The 25,281-nt window shown below is 42.2% G+C and overlaps 1 protein-coding gene across 1 annotated transcript in view; it reads right to left on the reverse strand.

The window, feature by feature from the left end:
- Window positions 1-425: 425 nt before the first annotated feature.
- LOC132406263 (procathepsin L-like) overlaps window positions 426-25,281 on the reverse strand; it is a 40,323-nt gene continuing 15,467 nt past the window's right edge. The window contains exons 3-8 of the mRNA XM_059991661.1: window positions 24,529-24,651; window positions 23,496-23,648; window positions 19,572-19,796; window positions 16,343-16,508; window positions 4,333-4,438; window positions 426-1,516 (exon numbers count right to left, since the gene is read on the reverse strand). Coding sequence (XP_059847644.1) covers window positions 1,411-1,516; window positions 4,333-4,438; window positions 16,343-16,508; window positions 19,572-19,796; window positions 23,496-23,648; window positions 24,529-24,651 — 879 coding nt within the window. The 3' untranslated portion in view covers window positions 426-1,410. The remainder of the gene's footprint in view (window positions 1,517-4,332; window positions 4,439-16,342; window positions 16,509-19,571; window positions 19,797-23,495; window positions 23,649-24,528; window positions 24,652-25,281) is intronic.

Consider the following 25,281-nt stretch of genomic DNA (forward strand, 5'->3'; position numbering starts at 1 on the left):
GAGAGGTCAAGCCCTGTGGATTGACCACAGGAAAAGTGGAGAAATTCATTCTTCTCCAGCCCTTTACCTTTCCCATCCACCTGATTATCACCTTCTAGCTAGTCCTTCTTCCCCTCCCCACAGCCTGTTTTTTATTTGGGCATCTTCCCCTTCCCTTTCCAGTCCTGAAGAAGGGTCTCAGCCCAAAACATTGATTGTTTATCAATTTTCATAGATGCTGCCTGACCCAAGTTCCTCCAGCATTTTGTGTGTGTTGCTCTGTCTGAACTGTGATGGGGTCTGAAGGGTCCAGTTGACTGAGTGTTAATCCTCTATTTGTTCTGATGTGCTTGCATTGTTGAACCCTTGCATTCTTGAGCCATGGAGGTTGAAAAATTAAATGCAAGATTTAAAATCAGTCACCATGCTCCACCCAATTTGGGCAATCAAAGTTCAAGATGCATTTATTATCGAAGTATGTATGCAGTATACAACAGATATTCATCTTCTCCAGACAGCCACGAAGCAAAACCGTGGAAGCAATTCAAAGAAAAATATCAAAGCGCCATGTGCGAAAATAAACAGATCATATGAACAACAAGAAGAAAAATCAGAATATCAAATTTGTGCATTGGAATATAAAAACATAAAATTGAGAGTCCAAGTGAACTACAGTACAATGAACAGCTATTATTAGTTAACATGTAAGTAACTGCATTTCTGGCAGGGATAGAAACTTTTATTAAGTTAACGATAATAATTCACCTAGCCGAGCTTTCCCATTGGCTCCAGAGATGCAAGTTTAATACTAGTCACAGGTACTCTGAATCTGTGGGTTTCCTCCCACATCCTAAGGATGTGCTGCAGATATTTCTCTTTCCATAGATATTGTGTGATCTACTGAGTGTTTGAAGATGTTCTGTTTTTGGTGCTGGTAGCTGATCACTGGGACCTGCTAATGGTGCCATTAAATGACTGAAGATTCAGAACAGTTTGAGAGCTTTTCAGAGCAAAAGTTGCAGGACTGCGAGCAAAATGTGGAATGGAGTATAATGATGGGATTGCTCCACTCAGAGTCAACTGGAGCCAAAGGGCCAAATGGCTTTGTGTCCAGTTTTTCATCCAGGCTGCTCTCTTCAAGGGGAGGAGGATGAGGAATACCCCGCTCAGCAGGGTCATGTCTCTGCTCTGAAGTAGACACAGGAATTACATCATCAATAGGATTTGCTTATCAGCCAATTCCAATCATCCAACAAGCATTGTGTTCACTGTGTTCACAATTGAAATAGTAGTTTGTTCCAGGAAAGACAGATTATGTTCATATCACCACACAAAATTGTAAACAAAGCAACAGTAAGCAAACCAACAAGCTCTCTGTCTCACACAGTCACACCCAGAGGGGGAAGCACTTCCTGCATAACAGTGCGAGACTCAGCCCTGAATCACTGGATAGACTGCATGTGTTGCAATTCCACAATTGTTTCCTCTGTCTTTGGACATGAAAATGTAGCCTTGATCTCCCCATTGAGTGCTGTAGCTGGAAAATATTAAAGAAATGGCAAGTTAGTAAGCATGGCTTGTACTTAGTACTATTGTTGTAACAGCTGCTGTGGTCAGTGCTTCCCTGAATATCCTTTGAGGTCTGTATACAGTCTAGCTTCCTAAAAGTATTATTCTATGAGCCTGTATTGTCCTTGATATACACTGTCCAGTATACACATTATCCAATGCACTACGTACACTGTCATCAAGTGCAGTTCATTATGCAACCTGTACACTGCCCTGTATTTATTTTGTCCACTATAGAGATATATATCTATACATATACATTGTTACATACCCTGTAACTGGGTCACTTACCAGCAAAGGTAGAGAGGTCCGTTGAAGTCTGATGGTACCATTTTTAATAGTATTTATTGATAAAAATACACAAAAATAGTATCAATGCAAACATACAGATAATATACGTCATCAATACTAAGTCTAAAAACGCAGGTATAATAATAATCACTAAGAAATAGCTCTATCGTTGTCTAGGGGATAATGTATTGTCCGATGGAAATATAAAAGTCACTCAAGTTCATGCAGGCTGCAACCTTTTGTTGGAGTCAAGAGAGAGTGTTTAAACTTGCCCATTCCTTTTATGATGTCAATCCTTCGAGAGTCGTTGGGGCTGATTTCTCCTTTGTCTTAGCTCAAGCCGTTCTTCCGTGGTAAAGCCCACCAATTCCGAGGCAAATGGAAAAGGACGCACGTGGGCTTTCCACCGGCTGTCGCTATTAGGGGATTTCTAACGTTTCTTCTGGTGCGTCTCCAGGGGCTGTTCCCCAAACCCTCTTTTATCCTGACTCACAGGGTCTCAGATGTCAATCAGGGTGGAGAGATGCCTCCCCTCAACCAGCCTACTTTTGGTCATTCCCTGAGGGCTTCAAATAAATAGTACAGTACTCAATACACAATTCCGTCTCCAAGAGACAATGGCCATTTCCCGTCTTTGTATCGCTGAGGGGCCAGGACATTCCAAATGTCTCGCTCTCATTTCCTGGTTCTCCTGACCTGAATTAATAGCGATCTTGTGATTCTCAAAAAGGAGGGGGCTACTTTGGGACCCTTCGGCCCCTCAGAGTTGGACACAGGCGTAACAATACATATACATACTGCTGAGAACATTCACATCCACAGTCCTATATGTACATGCTGTGCACTATACTATTGTTAGTCAAGTCTAGTACACTACCTTGCATACATACACTCTCCAGTACACTCGTATGTGTACACTTGTGAGCTAAACTTTAAAGATGGAGCCCACGGTATGAAAAGAATACTCTTCTGGCTTCTGGAGATTCATTACTCCTTCTAAAATAGATGCTGCAAGTAAGGGAAATTGAACAGAGAGAGGTCCCAGAGATCAGGGGGACTTGGACAGGCTGGTGGAGAATAGTGTCTGTAAAAGGCAGGAGCTTTAAGGTGCCCTGGTAAGGGTTTGCCCATCATGTCTCTATGGGGAATAACAATGTAAGCAAAGTATGAATTCCTGCAATTTGTAGAAATCTACAGTGCACAGTCAAGCCCTTGTCCTGCTCTGCCTGCTCCTGTGGTTTAAGGGAATGTACCCAACATTTCTTCCCCCTGGGGGTAGAATGGTCCTGAGGCTTGAACAGAGTGATGGTGACCCTGAACAGCCCAGGCATATGGGTTCTGAATTACAGGAGACAAGGACTGTCCTGATGAAGTACATCTGTGTAGACTTTGCTCCTCAGAGCTCAGGTACCCAATAGAAAAGAGAATTTGATGTCATATGAGTAGCTGGTGGATATCACAAATCCTGGTCATGTGACCACTGATGCCAGAAGAGTATTGATAATGGCTGGGGTCACCCATCTTCTAAAGACGCTCCCCAAAAGAAGGCAATAGCAAAACACTTCTGCAGAAAAAAATTGCCAAGAATAATGGTCATGGTGATGCACCATCAATAACTCTCGGAGATGGGAGGTGAACGATAGGCTTTTATTAGACGCAAGAGACCTCGATTAGCAGCAAGAGACCACCACACAACATCCTGGAGACTGAGGGGGGAGCAGTGCCTCCAATCACCTTTATACAGGGGTCTGTGGGAGGAGCCACAGGAGCAGTCAGCAGGGGGGAGTGTCCAGACAGGTATATGTAGTTCACCACACATGGGTAAGACCATGATCACCCACATCATATGACACGGCACAAGGAAGGGAAAATGGAAAAAAGTCATACAATTGGTATGAATGGGGCCTTGATGATTGGCAGATACAGATTCATGTCACACTGAATGACTATGATACTGCACCTCTGTGGTAAACCATGAATATCTGTCTGGACACTCCCCCCTGCTCCTGTGGCTCCTCCCACAGACCCCTGGATAAAGGCGATGGTGTCACTGCTCCTCCCTCAGTTCAAGGCAGTCATCCAGCATGTAAAAGCCTTTCAGTATTTACTCTACTTCCAGTCTTTTGGATTTATTGATAGTGCATCAACTTCCACCCTCAGACAAACCCTGGGTTCTCTCTACCCTTCCCATCTCTTCACCTAAAATGCACTTGATGCCTAACTTTTCCTAAATCTGATGAAGGTTCATCGGCCAGTTTCTCTCTCCACTGCTGCTGCCTGACCTGTTGAGCATCTTTCCCATTCTCTGTTGATGTCCAATTTTCACTGTAGTTCAGCAATGTAAATTAGATGTCAGTTTCAAAAAAAAAACAGAAATTTCCCCCGTCTCCTGCCACCCTTACCAACCTGCCAATATTTCTTAAACACCCTTAAAAGTAATAATGGCAAGAGGATTTAAAGTATTTTTACTTAAATCTGATGTTGTGACTATACCTGTTTTTAACAATCCAGTAGGGCAGTCCACCTGTACTTCCATAGCCAACGACCAGCATTGCGTGACTCATGACGTATTCCTGACAACTTGGTTCATAATAAACACCTGGTGAGCAAAATAACACATTCCTCAGGAAAATGTCAGCAGCAAGACTGTCTTCTTATAACAAAAATAAACTGACATGGTTTCAGAATCTTTTTTAAAAGCTTTCAACTGCAGATTCCATTTTTATATCCATCTCAATGATCTGTGTGTGGGCTGGGGCTTTCTTCTCAGGGTCAGAGAGTGTGGATTAGATTCACATCCCTAAAATGTAATATGGACTGATGCTATGGGCTTTGTACAGCTGTAACAAGGCTTTGTCTGAATTAAACAGTGTCCTCTGGTTCTAACAAATGGAAATCAAAGATCCCCGGTAGGGGATTGCCAGAAAAAGTCATCCTTGCAGCTTCCCTGCCGACCATCCTGACTTGGAAATACATGGCCCTTCCTTCGTTATCACTGAGTCCAAATCCTGTACTCCCAACAGCACTGTAGGAACAGCAGCACCAAAAGGACCACAGCAGTTTGCAAAAGCAGTTCATGACCATCTTCTGAAAGGTAATAAATGGGCCTTGTTAGTGCCACTCTCAGCCTATTGCTAATAAATTCAGTGCTAAGTCATGGCTGAAAAAAAGATCATCGTTGGGAGCTTAACATCCAAGGACACACATTGTATTGAAAGGTCAGGCAGGTAAGCAGACACTGTTAGTGGCTCTGTTAGTAAAAAAAAAAATTAAATCCTCAGAAAATGTAGAATCTTTATGGGTAGAGTTAAGAAACTGCAAAGGCAAAAATACCCTGATGGAATTTATATATAGGACCTCTGAACATTAGCCAGGATGGGAGATACAATTTACAATGAGAGATGGAAAAGGCATGTTATAAGGACAATGTTATGATAGTCATGGGGATTTCAATATGCAGATAGAGTGGGAAAATCATGTTGGTGCTAGGAGGGCTTTTGAGGTGGCTATTGAGATCAGCTTGTGATTGGAGTCCACTGGGGGGGCAGTGGGGGAGGCAATTCTGGATTGAATATTGTATAGTGAACCAGATTTCATTAGGGAGCTTAAGGAAAATGAACACTTAGGAGGCAATGATCATGACAGAATTCATCCTGCAGTTTGAGAGGGAGAATATAAAGTCAAATACATTAATATTACAGTGGACGAAAGGGAATTACAGAGGCATGAGAGAGGAGCTAAGCAAAGCTGATTGGAAGGGAAGGCCATCAGGGATGACAGCAGAACAGCAATGGCTGGGGCAATTTGGAAGGTACAGAATAGATACTGTACATCCTAAAGAAGAAATACTCTAATTGGAGGATGAGGCAACTGCAGCTGACAAGGGAAGTCAGAGTGCATATAAGAGCAAAAATAGTGGGAAGTTAGTGGGTTTAGAAGCTTTTAAGAACCAACAGAAGACAACTTAAAAAGCATTAAGGAGAGACAAGATGAAATATGAAGGCAAACTAGGCAATAGTTTTTTTAAAAAGAGGATACCAAAAGTTTTTTCAGGTGTATAAAGAATAAAAGAGAGATCAGAGTGGATATCAGACAGCTGGAAAATGATGCCAGAGAGATGGTAATGGGGGATAGAAAATGGCAGATGAACTCAAGTATTTTGTATCAGTCTTCACTGTGGAGGACCGAAGCAGAATGCCAGAAATTCGTTAGTGTCAGGGGGCAGAAGTGAGTGTAGTTGCTATGCCTAAGTAGAAGGTGCTCGGGAAGCTGAAAAGTCTGAGGGTAGATAAGTCAGATCAGATGGATTACACCCCAGGGTTCTGAAAAAACGTAGCTGAAAAGATTGTGGAGGCAACAATTGCTAGATTCTGGAGGGCTGGAAAATTGCAAATGTAAAGGGAGAGTGGTAGAAGAGGTCAGAAGAGGTCAGTCAGACTGACTTCACAGGTTGGCGAGATTTGGGAGTCTATTATTAAGAATGAGATTTCAGGGTATTTGGAGATACATGATAAAATAGACTAAAGTCAACATGGTTTCCTTCAGGGGAAATCTGTTGGAATTTTTTGAAGGTATAACAGGCAGGATAAACAAGTGAGAGTCAGTGGATGTTGTTCACTTGGATTTCTCATAGGGTTTTTGACAAGGTGCCACACATGAGGCTGCTTAACAAGAGCCAACGGTATTAAAGGAAAAATACCAGCAATGATAGAAGATTAGCTACTGGCAGGAGGCAAAGGGTGGAAATAAAGGGGGCCTATTCTGACTGGCTGCTGGTGATTAGTGGTGTTCCACAGGGGTCAGTACTGGGTCTGTTTCTTTTCACATTATATGTCAATGACTGGATGATGGAATTGATGGGCTTTGTGGTCAAGTCTGCAAAAGAGACAAAGATAAGAGGAGAGACAGATAGTGTTGAGGAAGCAGGGAGTCTACAGAAGGACAGACAGGTTGGTAGAATGGCAGATGGAATATATAGTCGGGAATATGTCTGTATATTTTATAGTCATGCACTTCAATAGTAATTAAGGCATAGACTATATTCAAAACAGAGAGAAAAATGAAAAAAAAACAGGTTAAAAGGGACTTGGGAGTCCTTGTACAGGATTCCCGAAAGGTTGACGTGCAGGTTGAGTTGGTGGTTATGCTGAGAGGACTAGAATATAAGAGCAAGGATGTAGTGCTGAGGCTTTATAAGGCATTGGTCAGACCACATTTAGAGTATTGAGAGCAGTTTTGGGCCCCTTATCTAAGAAAAGACATGCTGGCATTAATGTAGGAGGTTCATGAGGAATAATAGGGTTAATATGTGATGAGTGTTAGATGGGCCTGGGCCTGTACTCACTAGAGTTTAGAAGAATGGAGGGGGGATCTCACTGAAACATCGAATATTGAAAGGCTTAGAGTGGGTGTGGTGAGGTGGTTTCCTCTAGTGTGTGCATCTGGAACCAGAGGGCACAGCCTCAGAATAGAAGGACATCCCCTTTGAACAAATGAGGGGGAACTTCTTTAGCCAGAGGGTGGTGAATCTGTGGAATTTATTGCCACAGATGGCTTTGCAGGCAAAGCCATTGAGCAAATTTATAGAGGGTAATGATGTTCTGGGTTAGTCAGGGCATCAAAGGTTACTAGAAGGCAGGAGAATGGGGTTGAGACAGATAATAAATCAGCCATAATGGAATGGCAGAGCAGAATCAATTGGCTGAATGGCCTAAGCCTGCTGTCTTACAGTTTGTTGTGTCCCTCATCGAGCCTTTAATGGTTTGTTTTTCTAATGAGGTTGCCTGACCTGATGAGTTTTCCATCATTTTACATTTTCTTTTTTTAAATCTCATGTCAGCTTAGTTTTCCTCATCCTTTTCATACAAAAGTCTAGACCAGTGGTTCCCAGCGTGAGGCGTACGCCCCAGGGGGGTAATTTGATTTTTAAGGGGGGCAATTCGAAAATGAGTTATTAACAATGAAATTTTTCTAATAAGTCTGTGTATCAGTGTGTGTGCGAGTTAATACATATGTGTATATACAGTATGCATACATAAAAATACTTGTGTGTATGTACATGTGTAATTGCGTATGTACTGTATACATAGTGTATCACCATCATTACAACCATCAAATGGCTTTCATAATTAAATTAATGAATTGACTGATGTAGGAAGGAACGAATGAACAAGTCCAAATGCATAAGAAACTCGTACGAGGTCGCGCCAATGCTGCTTTTTGCAGTAGCTTTCGGTTCTTGGTGGTGTGAAGGTGTGTACATTGCGTCATCTCTTTTAAACGGTGTATCTGTCTTTGTATGCTGTAGAAACGAATCGGCATTGTTTTATTTATTTATTACTGTCATTATTATTATTTTAATATCACTTAATGTTCTTTTTTTTTTACAATTTCTTAGTAATTTCTTCCTCAGAACTTTAACAGTCCTTTGGTTCTTTTATTTTTCTCTTTCATGAATGCCATGTTCTTTGGAAGCTTGTTTAAACCAAGTTAATGGTCTTTTAGGCTTCCTCCACGTGAATAGGAGTTCACTTTTTGAATAATAAGAATTATATATCACCACAGGGGGCATCAAGATTTTAGAGGTGATTAGGTGGGGCATGGCCAAAAAAAGGTTGGGAACCACTGGTCTAGACTGTCTGACAAGTTCCACATCATCTTATTAACTGCACATTACACAATAGGAGCTGCACATCTAAGTACCTGCTCCACAAGCCATTTTCACTCACCTCGGACAGTGATTCCCACCCTCCCCACCTTCTCGCCTACCAAAAACTGACTTGTATACCTTTGTTCCAATTCTGACAAAGGGTCAAAGAACCAAAACATTGATGGGTTCTCATTCCACAGGGGCTACCTGACCAGCAGCATGTTTTCAGCATTTCTGCCTTAATTTCAGATGTCCAGTATCTGCAGTAATTTTTGACCTCAGAATAGGTTACGTGGTTTTCTATTCAGTACTAATGCAGGAGTAGATCCATACAGAGTGGAAAGCAATGTTATTTTAATGATGTAAAGAAATCTGAAGATCCACAAACACAGATCACTAAAATGTAGTAGTCAGGTACAAGATAATGATAAAAGTTATGAAATATCACCATTGATATTACAGTGGCATGCAAAAGTTTGGGCACTCCTGGTCAAAATTTCTCTTACCGTGAATAGTTAAGTGAGTAGAAGATGAACTGATCTCCAAAAGTCATGAAGTTATAGACGAAACATTCTTTTCAACATTTTAAGCAAGATTAGTATATTGTTTTTGTTTTGTACAATTTTAGAGTGGAAAAAAAAGGAAAGCAGCACTACACAATAGTCTGGGCACCACAAGAGATTTGAGTTCTCAGATAACTTTTACCAAGGTCTCAGACCTTAATCAGCTCGTTAGGGCTATGGCTTGTTCACAGTCATCATTAGGAAAGGCCAGGTGATGCAAATTTCAAAGCTTTATAAATATCCTGACTCCTCAAACATTGTCCCAATGATCAGCAGCCATGGGCTCCTCTAAGCGGCTGCCTAGCTCTCTGAAAATTAAAATAAATGATGCCCACAAAGCAGGAGGAAGGCTATTAGAAGAAAGCAAAGTGTTTCAGGTAGCCGTTTCCTCAGTTCGTAATGTAATTAAGAAATGGCAGTTAACAGAAATGGTGGAGGTCAAGTTGAGGTCTGGAAGACCAAGAAAAGTTTCTGAGAGAACTGCTCATAGGATTGCTAGAAAGGCAAATCAAACCCCCCGTTTGACTGCAGAAGACCTTCAGGAAGATTTAGCAGACTCTGGAGTGGTGGTGCACTGTTCTACTGTGCAGTGACACCTGCACAAATATGACCTTCATGGAAGAGTCATCAGAAGAAAACCTTTCCTGCGTCCTCACCACAAAATTCAGCACCAGAAGTTTGCAAAGGAACATCTAAACAAGCCTGATGCATTGTGGAAATAAGTCCTGTGGACTGAAGTTAAAATAGAACTTTTTGGCCACAATGAGCAAAGGTATGTTTGGAGAAAAAAGGGTGCAGAATTTTATGAAAAGAACACCTCTCCAATTGTTAAGCACGAGGGTAGATTGATCATGCTTTGGGCTTGTGTTGCACTCAGTGGCACGGGGAACATTTCACTGGTAGAGGAAAAAATAAATTCAATTAAATACCAGCAAATTCTGGAAACAAACATCACACTGTCTGTAAAAAAGCTGAAGATGAAAAGAGGATGGCTTCTACAACAGGATAATGATCCTAAACACACCTCAAAATCCACAATGGACTACCTCAAGGAACAAGCTGAAGGTTTTGCCATGGCCCTCACAGTCCCCTGACCTAAACATCATCGAAAATCTGTGGATAGACCTCAAAACAGCAGTGCATGCAAGATGGCCCAAGAATCTCACAGAACTAGAAGTCTTTTGCAAAGAAGAATGGGCAAAAATCCCCCAAACAAGAATTGAAAGACTCTTAACTGGCTACAGAAAGCATTTACAAGCTGTGATACTTGCCAAAGGGGGTGTTACTAAGTACTGACCATGCAGGGTGCCCAAACATTTGCTTTGGGCCCTTTTCCTTTTTTGTTATTTTGAAACTGTAAAAGATGCGAATAAGGAAGTAATCTTGCTTTAAAAATTAAAGAAATGTGTCATCTTTAACTTTATGCCTTTTGGAAATCACGTCATAGAAACATAGAAAATAGGTGCAGGAGGAGGCCATTTGGCCCTTCGAGCCTGCACCACCATTCAGTATGATCATAGCTGATCATCCAACTCAGAACCCTGTACCTGCTTTCTCTCCATACCCCCGATCTCTTTAGCCACAAGGGCTATATTTAACTTCCTCTTAAATATAGCCAATGAACCGGCCTCATCTGTTTCCTGTGGCAGAGAATTCCACAGATTCACCACTCTCTGTGTGAAGAAGTTTTTCCTCATCTCAGTCCTAAAAGGCTTCCCCTTTATCCTTAAACTGTGACTCCGCATTCTGGACTTCCCCAACATCAGAAAACAATCTTCCTGCATCTAGCCTGTCCAATCCCTTTAGAATTTTATACGTTTCAATAAGATCCCCCCTCAATCTTCTAAATTCCAGTGAATATAAGCCTAGTCGATCCAGTCTTTCTTCATATGAAAGTCCTGCCATCCCAGGAATCAATCTGGTGAACCTTCTTTGTACTCCCTCTATGGCAAGAATGTCTTTCCTCAGATTAGGGGACCAAAACTGCACACAATACTCTAGGTGTGGTCTCACCAAGGCCTTGTACAACTGCAGTAGAACCTCCCTGCTCCTGTACTCAAATCCTTTTGCTATGAATGCCAACATACAATTTGCCTTTTTCACCGCCTGCTGTACCTGCATGCCCACCTTCAATGACTGGTGTACAATGACACCCAGGTCCCATTGCACCGTCCCTTTTCCTAATTAGCCACCGTTCAGATAATAATCTGTTTTCCTGTTCTTGCAACCAAAGTAGATAACCTCACATTTATCCACATTAAATTGCATCTGCCATGAATTTGCCCACTCACCTAACCTATCCAAGTCACCCTGCATCCTCTTAGCATCCTCCTCACAGCTAACACCACTGCCCAGCTTTGAGTCATCCGCAAACTTGGAGATGCTGCATTTAATTCCCTCATCTAAATCATTAATATATATTGTAAACAACTGGGGTCCCGGCACTGAGCCTTGCGGTACCCCACTAGTCACTGCCTGCCATTCTGAAAAGGTCCCGTTTACTCCCACTATTTGCTTCCTGTCCGCCAATCAATTCTCTATCCACATCAATACCATACCTCAATACCTTGTGCTTTAAGTATGCACACTAATCTCCTGTGTGGGACCTTGTCAAAAGTCTTTTGAAAATCTAAATATACCACATCCACCAGCTCTCCCCTATCCACTCTACTAGTTACATCTTCAAAAAATTCTATAAGATTCATCAGACATGATTTTCCTTTTACAAATCCATGCTGACTTTGTCCAATGATTTCACCTCTTTCCAAATGTGCTGTTATCACATCTTTGATAACTGACTCTAGCATTTTCCCCACCACCAACGTTAGGCTAACCAGTCTATAATTCCCCGGTTTCTCTCTCCCTCCTTTTTTAAAAAGTGGGGTTACATTAGCCACCCTCCAATCCTCAGGAACTAATCCAGAATCTAAAGAGTTTTAAAAAATTACCACTAATGCATCCACTATTCCTTGGGCTACTTCCTTAAGCACTCTGGGATGCAGACCATCTGGCCCTGGGGATTTATCTGCCTTTAATCCCTTCAATTTACCTAACACCACTTCCCTACTAACATGTATTTCCCTCAGTTCCTGCATCTCACTTCGGTCCCCTACTATTTCCAGAAGATTATTTATGTCCTCCTTAGTGAAGACAGAACCAAAGTAGTTATTCAATTGGTCTGCCATGTCCTTGTTCCCTATGATCAATTCACCTGTTTCTGACTGCAAGGGACCTACATTTGTCTTGACCAGTCTTTTTCTTTTCACATATCTATAAAAGCTTTTACAGTCAGTTTTTGTTCTCTGCCGGCTTTCTCTCATAATATTTTTTCCCTTTCCTAATTAAGCCCTTTGTCCTCCTCTGCTGGTCTCTGAATTCCTCCCAGTCCTCAAGTGTGCCGCTTTTTTTTGCTAATTTATATGTTTCTTCTTTGGACTTGATACTATCCCTAATTTCCCTTATCAGACATGAGTGCACTACCTTCCCTGGTTTATTCTTTTGCAGACTGGGATGAACAATTGTTGTAGTTCTTCCATGTGACCTTTAAATACTTGCCATTGCATATCCACCGTCAACCCTTTAAATATCATTTGCCAGTCTATCTTAGCTAATTTACGTCTCATACCTTCAAAGTTACCCTTCTTTAAGTTCAGAACCTTTGTTTCTGAATTAACTATGTTACTCTCCATCTTAATGAAGAATTCCACCATATTATGGTCACTCTTACCCAAGGGGCCTCGCACGACAAGAATGATAACTAACCCTTCCTCATTGCTCAATACTCAATCTAGAATGGCCTGCTCTCTAGTTGATTCCTCAACATGTTGGTTCAGAAAATCATCCCGCATACATTCCAAGAAATCCTCTTCCTCAGCACCCTTACCAATTTGGTTCACCCAATCTATATGTAGATTGAAGTCACCCATTATAACTACTGTTCCTTTATTGCACACATTTCTAATTTCCTGTTTAATGCCATCTCAAACCTCACTACTACTGTTAGGTGGCCGGTACACAACTCCCACCAGCGTTTTCTGCCCCTTAGTGTTATACAGCTCTACCCATATCGATATATCGATTCCACATCCGCCGGGCTAATGTCCTTCCTTTCTATTGCGTTAATCTCCTCTCTAGCCAGCAATGCTACCCCACCTCCTTTTCTTTCCTGTCTATCCCTCCTGAATATTGAATATCCCTGGATGTTGAGCTCCCATCCTCAGTCACCCTGGAGCCATGTCTCTGTGATCCCAACTTTATCATATTCATTAATAACTATCTGCACATTCAATTCATCCACCTTGTTATGAATGCTCCTCGCATGGACACACAAAGCCTTCAGGCTTGTTTTTACAACACTCTTAGCCCTTATACAATTATGCTCAAAAGTGTCCCTTTTTGCTTTTTGCCCTGAATTTGCCTGCCTGCCACTTTTACTTTTCACCTTATCACTTTTTGCTTCTATCCTCATTTTACACATTTCCTCATTTGTCTCTCTGCGCTTGTTCCCATCCCCCTGCCACATTAGTTTAAAGCCTACTGAACAGCAGTAGCAAATGCTCCCCCCTAGGACATTGGTTCCAGTCCAGCCCAGGTGCAGACCGTCCTGTTTATACCAGTCCCACCTCCCCCAGAACTGGTTCCAATGCCCCAGAAATTTGAAACCCTCCCCCTTGCACCATTTTTCAAGCCACATATTCATCTGAAATATCCTCCTATTTCTACTCTGACTAGCATGTGGCACTGGTAGTAATCCAGAGATTATTACCTTTGTGGTCCTACTTTTTAGTTTATCTCCTAACTCCCTAAATTCACCTTGTAGGACCTCATCCCGTTTTTTACCTATATCGTTGGTACCTATGTACACCACGACCACTGGCTGTTCACCCTCCCATTCCAGAATGTCCTGCAGCCGCTCAGAGACATCCTTGACCCTTGCACCAGGGAGGCAACATACCATCCTGGAGTCTCGTTTGCGGCCGCAGAAATACCTATCTATTCCCCTTACAATCAAATCCCCCATCACTATAGCTCTCCCACTCCTTTTCCTTCCCTCCTGTGCCACAGAGCCACCCATGGTGCAATGAACTCGGCTGCTGCTGCCTTCCCCTGATGAGGCATCTCCAACAATATCCAAAACAGTACATCTGTTTAGGAGGGAGAAAACCCCAGGGGACTCCTGCACTACCTGCCTACTGCTACGCTGTCTAGTGGCCACCCCTTCCCTTTCTGCCTGTGTAGCCTTTACCTGTGGTGTGGCCAACTCACTGAACGTGCTATTCACGACTTTCTCAGCATCACGAATGCTCCAGTATGAATCCAATCGCAGCTCCAGATGCTCAATGTGGTCTGCCAGAAGCTGCAGCTGGACACACTTCCTGCACACGTAGTCGTCAGGGACACTGGAAGTATCGCTGATTTCACACATGCTGCAGGATGAATAAACCACAGGGCCGATCTCAGCTGCCATGACCTACCCAATACTTGCCTCAACTTTTGAAACTTTCTCCTTTGAAAGGAACTTACCCGGCCTTACCTCACTGGAGAAAAGCTCATCCTCAGCCTCTGCTCGCCAAAGCATCTGGAGACAAAGCCTTCCTACTCTGTCTCCCTCTACTTCGTCGCCCGCTCTGTCCAACTGTTCTCTTTAAATACCCGCTGCCTCACGGTCCAACTTGCACGTGCTTGCACAGTCATCTTTTACTCGCTTAGCTATTCACAGTAACAGAAATTTTGACCAGGGGTGCCCAAACTTTTGCACGCCGCTGTATATTGCTAGCATATTAGAGCAAGGAGGTTTTCCTCCAGCTGTTTAAAAGTCTGCTTAGACTACATCTGTGTGTTCATTCAGGATACACAAGATAGTCTTCCATGCTAAAATTTCACAGAATGTTTTCAGATTCTCAGAGTTACATTTTCAGGTCATATTACGTACACTAAATTTGTATTCCCCAGAATGCAGGCTGTTTGAATTCTGAAAAGGGATGACAATGAAGGACTTATTTTCATTTCTCATAGCCTCCATACTTGTCGTGCTAAAACTTGAAATGTTTACTCTCTTTTACCAGATAGAAACAATGGTGAAGGCGGCATTTATCATCACTGATCTTCACTGCTTCAGTAAAGGGGTTGGAATATTATGCTGCAGTTATACAAAACCTTGGTGAAACTGCACTTCAAGTACCATGTACAGTTTGGTTACTCTATAATAGGGAAGATGTCGTTAAGCTGCAAAGAGTACAAAGAAGATTTACGAGGATGTTTCCAGGATTCCAGGGCCTGAGATATAGCAAAAGATTAGACATTCTATGACTCTGTTCCTTGGAGTGTAGGAAGTGAGGGTACACCATGAAGGTGTTTAAAATCATGAGGGACACAAGACAAGGTGACAACCTCAACCTCTCTTTCTCAGAAAAAGATCAAAACTGAAATGGTAGATGTTTAATGTGAGAGGATCCAAGGGCCAATTTCACGTTGTGTGTTACATATAGGAAACAAGCTTCTGACTAAGTTGTTGAGGCACGTACAATGCAACATTTAAAGGACAGGTCCATGACAGGAAAGGTTTAGAGCTGGGATTCATAACCTTTCTAAGCCAAGGACCAATACTATTAACTTAACGGTCCATGGACCGCATCGGGAACCCCTGGTTTAGACAGAGATGGGCCAAACAAAGGCAAATGTGACCAGCTTAGATGAGTATCAACAAATTAGTCCTTAGAGCCTATTTCTTGACTGTATTACTGTAGGACTCCAGTTTAAGTGAGTTGTCTCCTTCCAATCGTTTTATTATTATTATCATCAATAGTTGCTCTCTTGTAGATTCTCCAAATATCTCAACATTATTCCAGAAATGTCTGCTTTTATGGCTCAAATTTCATCTGGGAAATCTGCACAGAAACACTGTCCCTCAAATCAAAATCCAAATTGCGACACTGGAAACCAATTTAAATATGTTACTGGAGGGAGGGTCTCATCTCTCAGGGGCAACAATATGGCAGTTTTGAGGTGAATTCTTCACGTGCAAGTCTTAAGACCTCTTTGTTTCACTTTCATGTGGGTTAATATCAAGGCCAATAATTCTAACATGTTACAGTATCGGATATGAAACATCATTATACAGAATAGTCAGCATTTGGCACATTATTGGCAACAGGCCAAATAGTTTTCTTCAAGTTCTATAATCTGTGACAACATTGTCCTTTAATGCTGATTTTCAAGGGAGATACAGTAAAGCCATCTATCATAACGTGAACAACTCCCACTGGCATCTAATCTGCCTGCAGTGCATTACCTGAATGGTAGAACATAAAGGACTGATGTGTGGCATCGACAGCAACTGAAATAGGTCCAACTTGGGACACAGCCTGAGCTAGAGCTTGTTCGTTACAATGTGAAACAAAAAAATAATTGGTGCATTCGGAAGCTTTGAATTTGGGGTTATAAGCACAGGTACCCTCCTGTTCAGAAAAACAAAACAAAACATACAATGTTATCATCATACAACCCAAAAGAATGACCAGTGAAGGTATTCTGTAAACTCAGTAATATTTCACAGAAATGAAGTATACTTAAACTTAAAAAGGTACCAGAAGGATTCCAATCCAATAAACCCCACAAACTACATTGCACTTTCATTCAGTGTTGAACTCACTGATGTCAGTCTCACTCATTTCAGTGCCACTGCACTCAAGGGGCCAGTGCAATTCTTTACTGTGATTTTAATTAATTTCCCAGTCCTGTCCTCTTCATTCAAGATTGTTTAATGTTATTTCCAGTACACAAATGTAAAGGAGAATAAAACAATTGTTCCTCTGAAACTGATACAACAGAAGGCAATGACCACAATAATAGAAAACCCAATATAAATACACAAGATAGTTTAAGTACAGATTCTAAAGTACACCCATAAAGTGTTGCTGGGCACAGGAGTGTCTGTACATAAGGTAACTCTGGCAGGTAATGATAAAGTAGTGGTGGTCAGCTTACAGGTTGGGGCTGGTGGTCCTGGCATAGATACTATGTAGCCTCCTCCCTGATGAGAGTGGGGTACAGTCCATGAGTGGGGTGGGTGGCATTCTCCATGATGTCACTGCCTTTTATCCAGCACTTTTCCGTATATATTCCTTGATGGTGGGTAGGCTGGTGCAGGTGAAGCGTTGAGAACTTTTAACTACCCTGTTGTAGAGCTTTACTGTCCAGTGCAGTGCAGCTTCTGTACCATACCTTGATGTAGCATGGTAGGATGCCCTCTGCCAAGCACTTGGAGGATGTGAGTGTACACTTGCATAGTCCAGCTCTCCTAAGCCCCCTCAGAAAGAGGTGGGTGTTGGTGAGCTTTCTTGATTGTGTAAAGCATGATCTGGGATCATGAGAGGTTGTGCAAGGTGTGCACTCTCAGGAGTTTGACACTGCTTGCAGTTTCCACACCTGTGCCACTGATGTACAGAGGGGAATGAGTGGTGCAAGTGCTCCTGTGGTCGATAACCCACCCCTTTGTCTGGTTGACATTGAGAAAGAGGTTATTTGCCTGGCATCAGACCTTGAGGAAAGGGATCAATGTTCATTTAGCTTTTCCTGTTCATTTATGTGCAGAAGCTTTTATTAACTTTGCATATAACTTGCTAATTTACTCTTAAACTCCATCTGTTTTGTAATCAATTGCAGTTGTCCTTTGCTAGTTTCTGACAGTTACCCAATTCTGTGGCCTACCACTAATCATTAATCTTTAAGTCTTTATTTTTCATTGATACCATCTTTAACTTCCTTAGTTATTCATTCTTATCATGTGGCTTTCCTTCTCAACAGAATATACTTCTGCTGAGATTTACAAAATATCTCCTTAAATATCTGCCTCTTCTGATCTGGTACCTTACCCTTTAATCTATTTTCCAGTCAACTTTAGTCACCTCTTGTCCTTATTGTAATTGCCTTAGAATTACTTCAGTGTTCAGTCCCAGATATGTCATAATCAAACAATTTGAAATTCTGAATATGGTCACTTTTCTGGAAGTTGCTTTTCATCATAAAGTTATTACAGTAACCCTGTCTCTTTACAAAGTACTGGATCAAAACTAGCTTACTCTTTGGTTACTGTAAGAAACTATTCTGAATATACCCTATGAACTCATTCTCAAGACCACCCTTGCCAATTCAAATTGTCTAATCTATATAAAAATTTAAATCACCCGTAATCATTGCAGCATCTTTTCTACAAATACCCCATAATTGTCTCAGAGATTATCTACTGTTAAAAAGCTGATACAAGTCTCCCATCAGTGACTAATTACCGCTACTGCTCCTTATCTCCACCTGATTCCACACTTTGTGTTCTGAGTCAATGCTGTTCCTCACCATAACTGTAATCCTATTCTTTATTGTCCAAACTGCTCGACCAGCTTTCCATTTCTTCTTCAGAAGTGTCTTATGTGCCAAAATATTCAGTTCCCAGCCTTTGTCACTTTTCAACCTTATCTCCTTATTGTGGCTGGATCAAACCCATTTATTCTTAATCGTACCTTCATCTCATCCACCTTGTAATGAATGCTGTGTACATTCAGTTAAAGAGCCATTAATTTTATCCTCACATTTCCTTACTTTGACTCTACATTCGCTCCCCTTTCTGAATATGTTCTAGTTGTCATTACCTGTTATTATAAACACTCATTCCGGAGTCTCCAGTGGCTCATCTTTATGCCCTCTTCCTCCTTCATGTTCTGATTCCCTTCATATTTAAGGCAGTTTAAATCCTCCTCAGCACTAGCAACCTTGACCCACACCACTACCCCAAGGTCCCAGATATGTTGAGGTGGCCACCACACACACACACACACACACACACACACACACACACACACACACAGATCACCATCTTCAATTTTCCACTTTTTAACCTTTTCCCTAGCTTGCTAAACTCTGCCTACCGAGCCCCATCCCTCTGTCTATCGTTGTCATATGGATAAAACCTGTGGCTGTTTACTTTCCTGTAGATATTCAATCACATCCTTCACCAGGGAGGCAACATACTTTCCAGAGTTTTGTCTTCAGCTACTGAGACACATCCTCTCCCCCCTAATTTCACTCTGTCACCATTTCCCCATCACTATTGTCTCACTATTCTGCCTCTCCTCCTCTGTAACCAAGTTCCTTGAGCAGTCCTACTCCTGGATCTGGCTGTTCCCCTGAAGGACACGGGGGCTAATTCACTACCTGCTTGCTCTTTCTGGCAGTATGGTGGCCACTGCCTTCCCTCTCTGCCTCCTCACACTTGTGATAAAGTGTGACCACATCTCTAAATGTGCAATGCACAGAGAACCAGTTATGCTCTGGAGCCCATTAGGCCACTATCAGAAAATACTAGCATGGACTGGATTTGAACCCTGGTAGAGATGACAAAGCACAGCAATGACTGAGCACAGTCTTTACACTTTTCCTGAAACTGTATCAAACATTCATCACCAGTTTAAAAAAGAACATCACTGAATATCATCATGATTAATGTAACTGTGAAGAAAATTACTCACCCTCCCAGTATAGGGATATCCAAACTCAGAGTCAATTCCCTTATTATTGTGTACATACAGAAAGGCATTTTCCATCCATCCGCCACGACATCCTGCATTCCCCTGCTCCCATGAGCAATCGACCAGGTTCTGCTCACTGAGGGAGGTGAGCTTTCCTGTCTTCTTAAAGGTCTGTCCTTCCAGTGCTCCAACTGCACTGAATGCCCAGCAGGATCCACAGCTCCCCTAAGGGGACACAATAACAAACAGAGCTGAACTTTAGGAAGTAATATTGCCTTTTCTAAACTTGAAAAGTGCAATGTCAGTTGTCTCAATGCCACTGAGTCCCACTTGTAAAATGTTCACATTGAGCACTGGAACTGATCAGGTTTCAGTTAAGCAGCAGGGCTCACCAACTGGTGAATACCGCTTGGCCCAAGTCCCTAACCCACGAGTTCTTTCTACCTCCATCTCCAAGCTCTTCCTTGACACAACAAGAGAGAGGAAGAATGATGTTTCAACTTGTAAATCTCTTCCAGTGGTATCTAACAAACTTCTACAGATGTTGGATGTAGAGTGGAAGGCATTCTGGCCTAGTATGGGAACTCCAATGGCTAGAAACAGAGTAGTGGACTCGGCCAATTTCATCACAGGCAACATCCATCAGCAACCCCCACTGTGCAGGCCTACCCTGTTCTCCATACTGCAATCAGGCAGGAGGTACAGGAGCCTGAAACCTCCCACCTCAAGATTGAACTTGAATCAAATATATCAGCTGATTGAGTGGTGTCGCAGCAACAAACTTGCAGTAAGACTAAAGAACTGACTGTGGGCTTCAGTAAGCGTAAGACGAGTGAACACATGCCAGTCCTCATCAGAGGATCAGACGTGGAAACGGTGAGCAATTTCCAGTTTCTGGGTATTATTCCAACAGTGATTAGAGGAGGTTTCTCTCAGGTCAGCGGCGCTTGTTTAAAAGGAGAGCTTTGCGGTGTTCAGTGTCATTTCAGCGGCCCTATCAGTGGTGGGATCAGTGCAGACGAGAGTAAATAAAAGTACAGAACAGACAAGCGTAGCGGCCATTGTTGGAAGTAAGCCAGTGGTGAGAGTGGGAGTTTCAGGCTTGGGATCAAAGGAGTCTTCAATTCAGAAATGGTGTTGACTCTGGATAAGTTTTCCAGCTAAGTTTCTGTTAAGTTTCTATTTTTCCCTTACTGTATCAGGGGTACTTAGTGTAGTTTTAATGTCTATTATGTGTTCTTCAAGCTGGATGTTGGAGGCCTGTGAAACTGTCATCCAGGGAACTAAATGTGAAAGTGAAGTGCATCCGGCTGCAACTCCTTGAAGACTGTCTTAGGATCTGGAGCAGCAGCTGGATGACCTTCAGCTTGTACATGACAATGAGATCTGAGTGACAGGGAAGTAGTCACCCCCAAGTTGCATGATGTGGTTAGCTGGGTGACTGTCACGAGAAGGAATGGAAAGATGAATAATCAGTTAGTACAGATCGCCCCTGTGGCCATTCCCCTCAATAATAAATACAATGTTTTGACCTATTCAAGAATGACGGCTTGCACCTGAACCAGCGGGGGACCAATATTCTCATGGGCAGGCTTGAGAGCGCTGTTGGGGAGGGTTTAAACTAATTTGTCAGGCAGGTGGGAACCAGAGCAATGTTAGGGTCCAAGCACACAGCCTTGTGGTGCACCTGTGCTGATTGAGATTGTAGAGGAGATATCGTTGCCAATCTGAACTAACTGAGGTCTGCAAGTCAAGAATCCAATTGCACAAGGAGGTAATAAGGCAAAGGTCTTGAAGCTTATTGACTAGTTTTGAGGGAATGGCAGTATCGAATGCAGAGCTGTAATTGATAAAGAGCATCCTGATGTTATGCATCTTTGCTGTCCAGATGCTCCAAGATGAGTGAAGTGTCAATGAGATTATATCTGCTGAGGACCTATTGTGCCAGTAGGCAAATTAGAGGGGATCCGAGTCACTTCTCAGGCAAGAGTTGATATGTTTCATCACTAGCCTCTCAAAACTCTTCATCACTGTGGATGTAAATGCGACAGGAAGATGGTTACTGAGGTAGGTTACCATGTTCTTTTTGGACACTGCCATAATTGAAGCTTTCATAAAGCAGTCTGCCAAAGCAAGAGGTTAAAGATCTCAGTGAACACTCCAGACAGTTGATCAGCACAGCTCTTTAGTACTCAGGCATGCACAGACAGATGAGATTAGTTAGACTGATATCATGGTCACCACACACGATGGGCTGAGAGGCCTGTTCCTGTGCTGTACTTTTCCAGCCTGAAGTCCCACACCACCAGGTTAAAGAGCAACTTCCCTTCAACCATTAATTTCTTGAACCACTGGGTAAACCCAAATAACCACTTTATCTTAGCAACATTATTACCAGTCTGATCATTTTGCACTAAAATTGACTTTTTTCTACTCTACTCGTGTTATTTCTTGCAAACCTGGTGTTTGTTTGTTTTTCTTGTGAATGATGCTGATTTGATGCTACATGTCTGTGTTGCTGCTGCAAGTGTTCATTGTACCTGTATGTACATGTACTTAAAATTAAACTCAGCTTTGACCTTGACTATGTTCTATGTACAATGTCAACTCATGAGAGATTATCCTGCCACTACACACTGTTCAACCTCCGAGAGGATCACTACCTTGGTGTAGGGTTTGTGTGGCTCCATGACAAAGGAAGCTATGCTGGCTGATGCTTTGGCTCTTTCTAGGGTCATCCATGCCAAACAGGTCAAAGGGTACAGGTCAGAATAAGAGTGGTCCACCAGTCCTCCAGGTTCAGGGGTTCGGCTCAGGGCTAACAGCCTGACTGGTCAAACAGAATGGTTACGGAAATAGTAATGAAGAACCTTTCTACATCTGAGTGCGATGGGATTCCTCTGTCTCCATCCAGGACTTGCATGACTGACAGTAGTGAAAACAGAGAGGAAGCTACTGACACAATGAAGAAAGCCCTGAACATTGTCAGAGATGGAGGACCTTCATTGCTGCCCTAAACGCCAGCAGCATAATGGCCAGTATAAGACCATAAGCGGAATTAGGCCATCTGGCCTATCGAGTCTGCTTCACCATTCAATCATGGCTGATCCTTTTCTTTCCTCCTCAACCCCAGTTTTCTTTAATGCCATGTCCAATCAAGGACCTTATCAATCTCTGCCTTAAATACACCCAATGACCTGGCCTCCACAGCTGCACATGGCAACAAATTCACCACCCTTTGGCTAAAGAAATTTCTCCGCATCTCTGTTTCGAAAGGGCGCTCCTCTATCCTGAAGCTGTGCCCTCTTGTCCTAGACTCCCCCACTATGGGAAACATGCTTTCCGCATCTACTCTGCCTAGGCCTTTCAACATTTGAACGGTTTCAATGAAATTCCCCCTTCATCCTTCTGAATTCCAGCCAGTATAAACCCAGAGCCATCAAACATTCCTCGTCTGATAACCTCTTCATTCCTGGAATCATTCCTGTGAACCTCGTCTGGACCCTCTCAATGCCAACACATCTTTTCTAAGATGAGAGCCCAAAACTGTTCACAATACTCAAGGCCTCACCAGTGCCTTATCAAGCCTCAGCACCACATACTTACTGTTGTATTCTAAATAGGTTGATAAGTGCTCAGAGTCTGACACCATAGATTACTGAAGGAACTGGTAGTTTTGTCAGGAAGAAAACAATGGGATGAAATTACTATTAGGCACTAACCCATTCATCATGCCACCAAACTGACTCACTTGAAATAAAACTGGGGGTGGGTTAAAATTGGTTCCCGATTCCCTGGGGTCCGAGTCTAATCCCAACCTCACTGGATCTATCCAGATGAACACACTCCAGCACCACCTCTACTAGTGCTGTTCAAACAAGGAAGTTTTCCCCTAACTTTTCTTTTTAGGCAAAATTCTATTACCTGATTCTTCACAGGAGTGACATATCCCATTTCACGCCAGTCAACCTGCTGTGGAACCTCAACTGATTCCCGGAACTTTAAAAGGTGCTGTGTTGAGTTCCTGGATTTGGGCATACGGAAGCCATTCATAAGCTTGTTGAACTCCTCCAGGGTCTGAAAGGTAAGTGAGTGATCAAACAAAAGAATAAATCAAAGAACTCCCAAAATGCAGAAAATTAGCCACAAAATGCCCTCCATTTTCAACAACCTGAAACATCAACACTTCCTTTCCTCCCACAAATGCTACTCAGCCCACTAAGTTTGTCGGACAGATTGCCTGGTGCTCTAATTCCAACATCTACAGTCTCTTGTGACACAATGTATTCCTTCATATAGAATTTCACTTGCTAGCCACAGCTGAGCCTCCCATTCTACTTTATATGTGCCTCACTAATTAAAACTTACTGGAATTCATCCACTTGCTCGTTAAATGTACATTACTGCTGATCTACTGTTAATTCAATGAGCAATGTTTCTCAATTTCATAGCCAACCTGGATCCTGATTTCAAAATCCACCAAATCACATTCTGTTTTAATAAGGAATTCTATCCTTCTTTCCTCCCCAAAGGCTTTGCACAAACAGATCACTAATGAATTATTTACTGAAGTACAAATGGCCTGCTCACCAATTGATTCCTCAACAGACTAATCCAGAAAATTACCTCAATTAATATCATTGCTCTTTTTGATGGTGTATTCCACCCCCCACCAAGAAGACAGTATTATTTTTAGACCCTATTGCACTTGGTTGCATGGTCCCATTCCAAGTAAAATCCATTTGTTCTCACCTGTCAGGATCTTAAAAGTCAGCTTAAGGAAACAACACTCAGTCAACAGATGCAGATAGTCAGAATTTAACTTCATCAACTTGTCACCAGGTTTGATAACATTCTCAAAAAACTCTTGCATGCCACTGTACAGTAATTCATACAAATTACCCGGCTCTAAGCCTCAATTCAAATGTTTTCTTCACATTAACGACTTCACACTTACCAAGTCCCCAAACTGGTTCATCTTAAGATCATAGGTGTGTTTTCCCATCATGTATCCCAAATTGTGATATTCAATAAACCTGAAGTTTTTCTCCCACACCATTCTCCGAACAATTTCTTCTTCCTGCAGGACAATAAAGAAGTAGAGTTCTGCTGATGAAACAACATCTCTTAGGAGCTTTCTATACTTGGAGATAAGAAGATGCTCGTCACTTCCACAGATCCTCGTAGTCGCCCAACAATACAGTGTCATGCATTATGTCTTGTAAGTTTTCAGTTTTCCTGGACCTCATTCATGAAAAGGTTTGATAATATTGTGTAAAGTTACTTTTTTTAAAAAAAAATTTAGAGATATAGTACAGTAACAGGGCCTTCTGGCCCTATAAGCCCATGGCACCTAATTGCACCCAACTGACCAATTAACCTACTGACCCATCTGTTCACCTTTGGGCTGTGAGAGGAAACCCATGCCGTCTCAGGGATAACATACAATCTCCTTACAGACAGCAGCAGAAATTGAATCCAGTTGCTGGCATTGCAGAGCGTTGTAGTGCTAACCATTATGCTATTGTGCCACATCCTCCTTCCCTTTGTGGAAAAGGTATTCTAACCAAAGGATACAAGTTTACCATGAATTCTCATCATTCTTCACTTTTAGAAATCTAGTACTAGGTATCTCTATTCAAGAATAAGCTGTCACTCGAAAAGGATTCATATTAATTTATCACATGGACATTGAAGCATACAGTGAAAT

This window comes from Hypanus sabinus, chromosome 16 (assembly GCF_030144855.1).
Source record: "Hypanus sabinus isolate sHypSab1 chromosome 16, sHypSab1.hap1, whole genome shotgun sequence".
NCBI classification, from domain to species: Eukaryota; Metazoa; Chordata; class Chondrichthyes; order Myliobatiformes; family Dasyatidae; genus Hypanus; species Hypanus sabinus.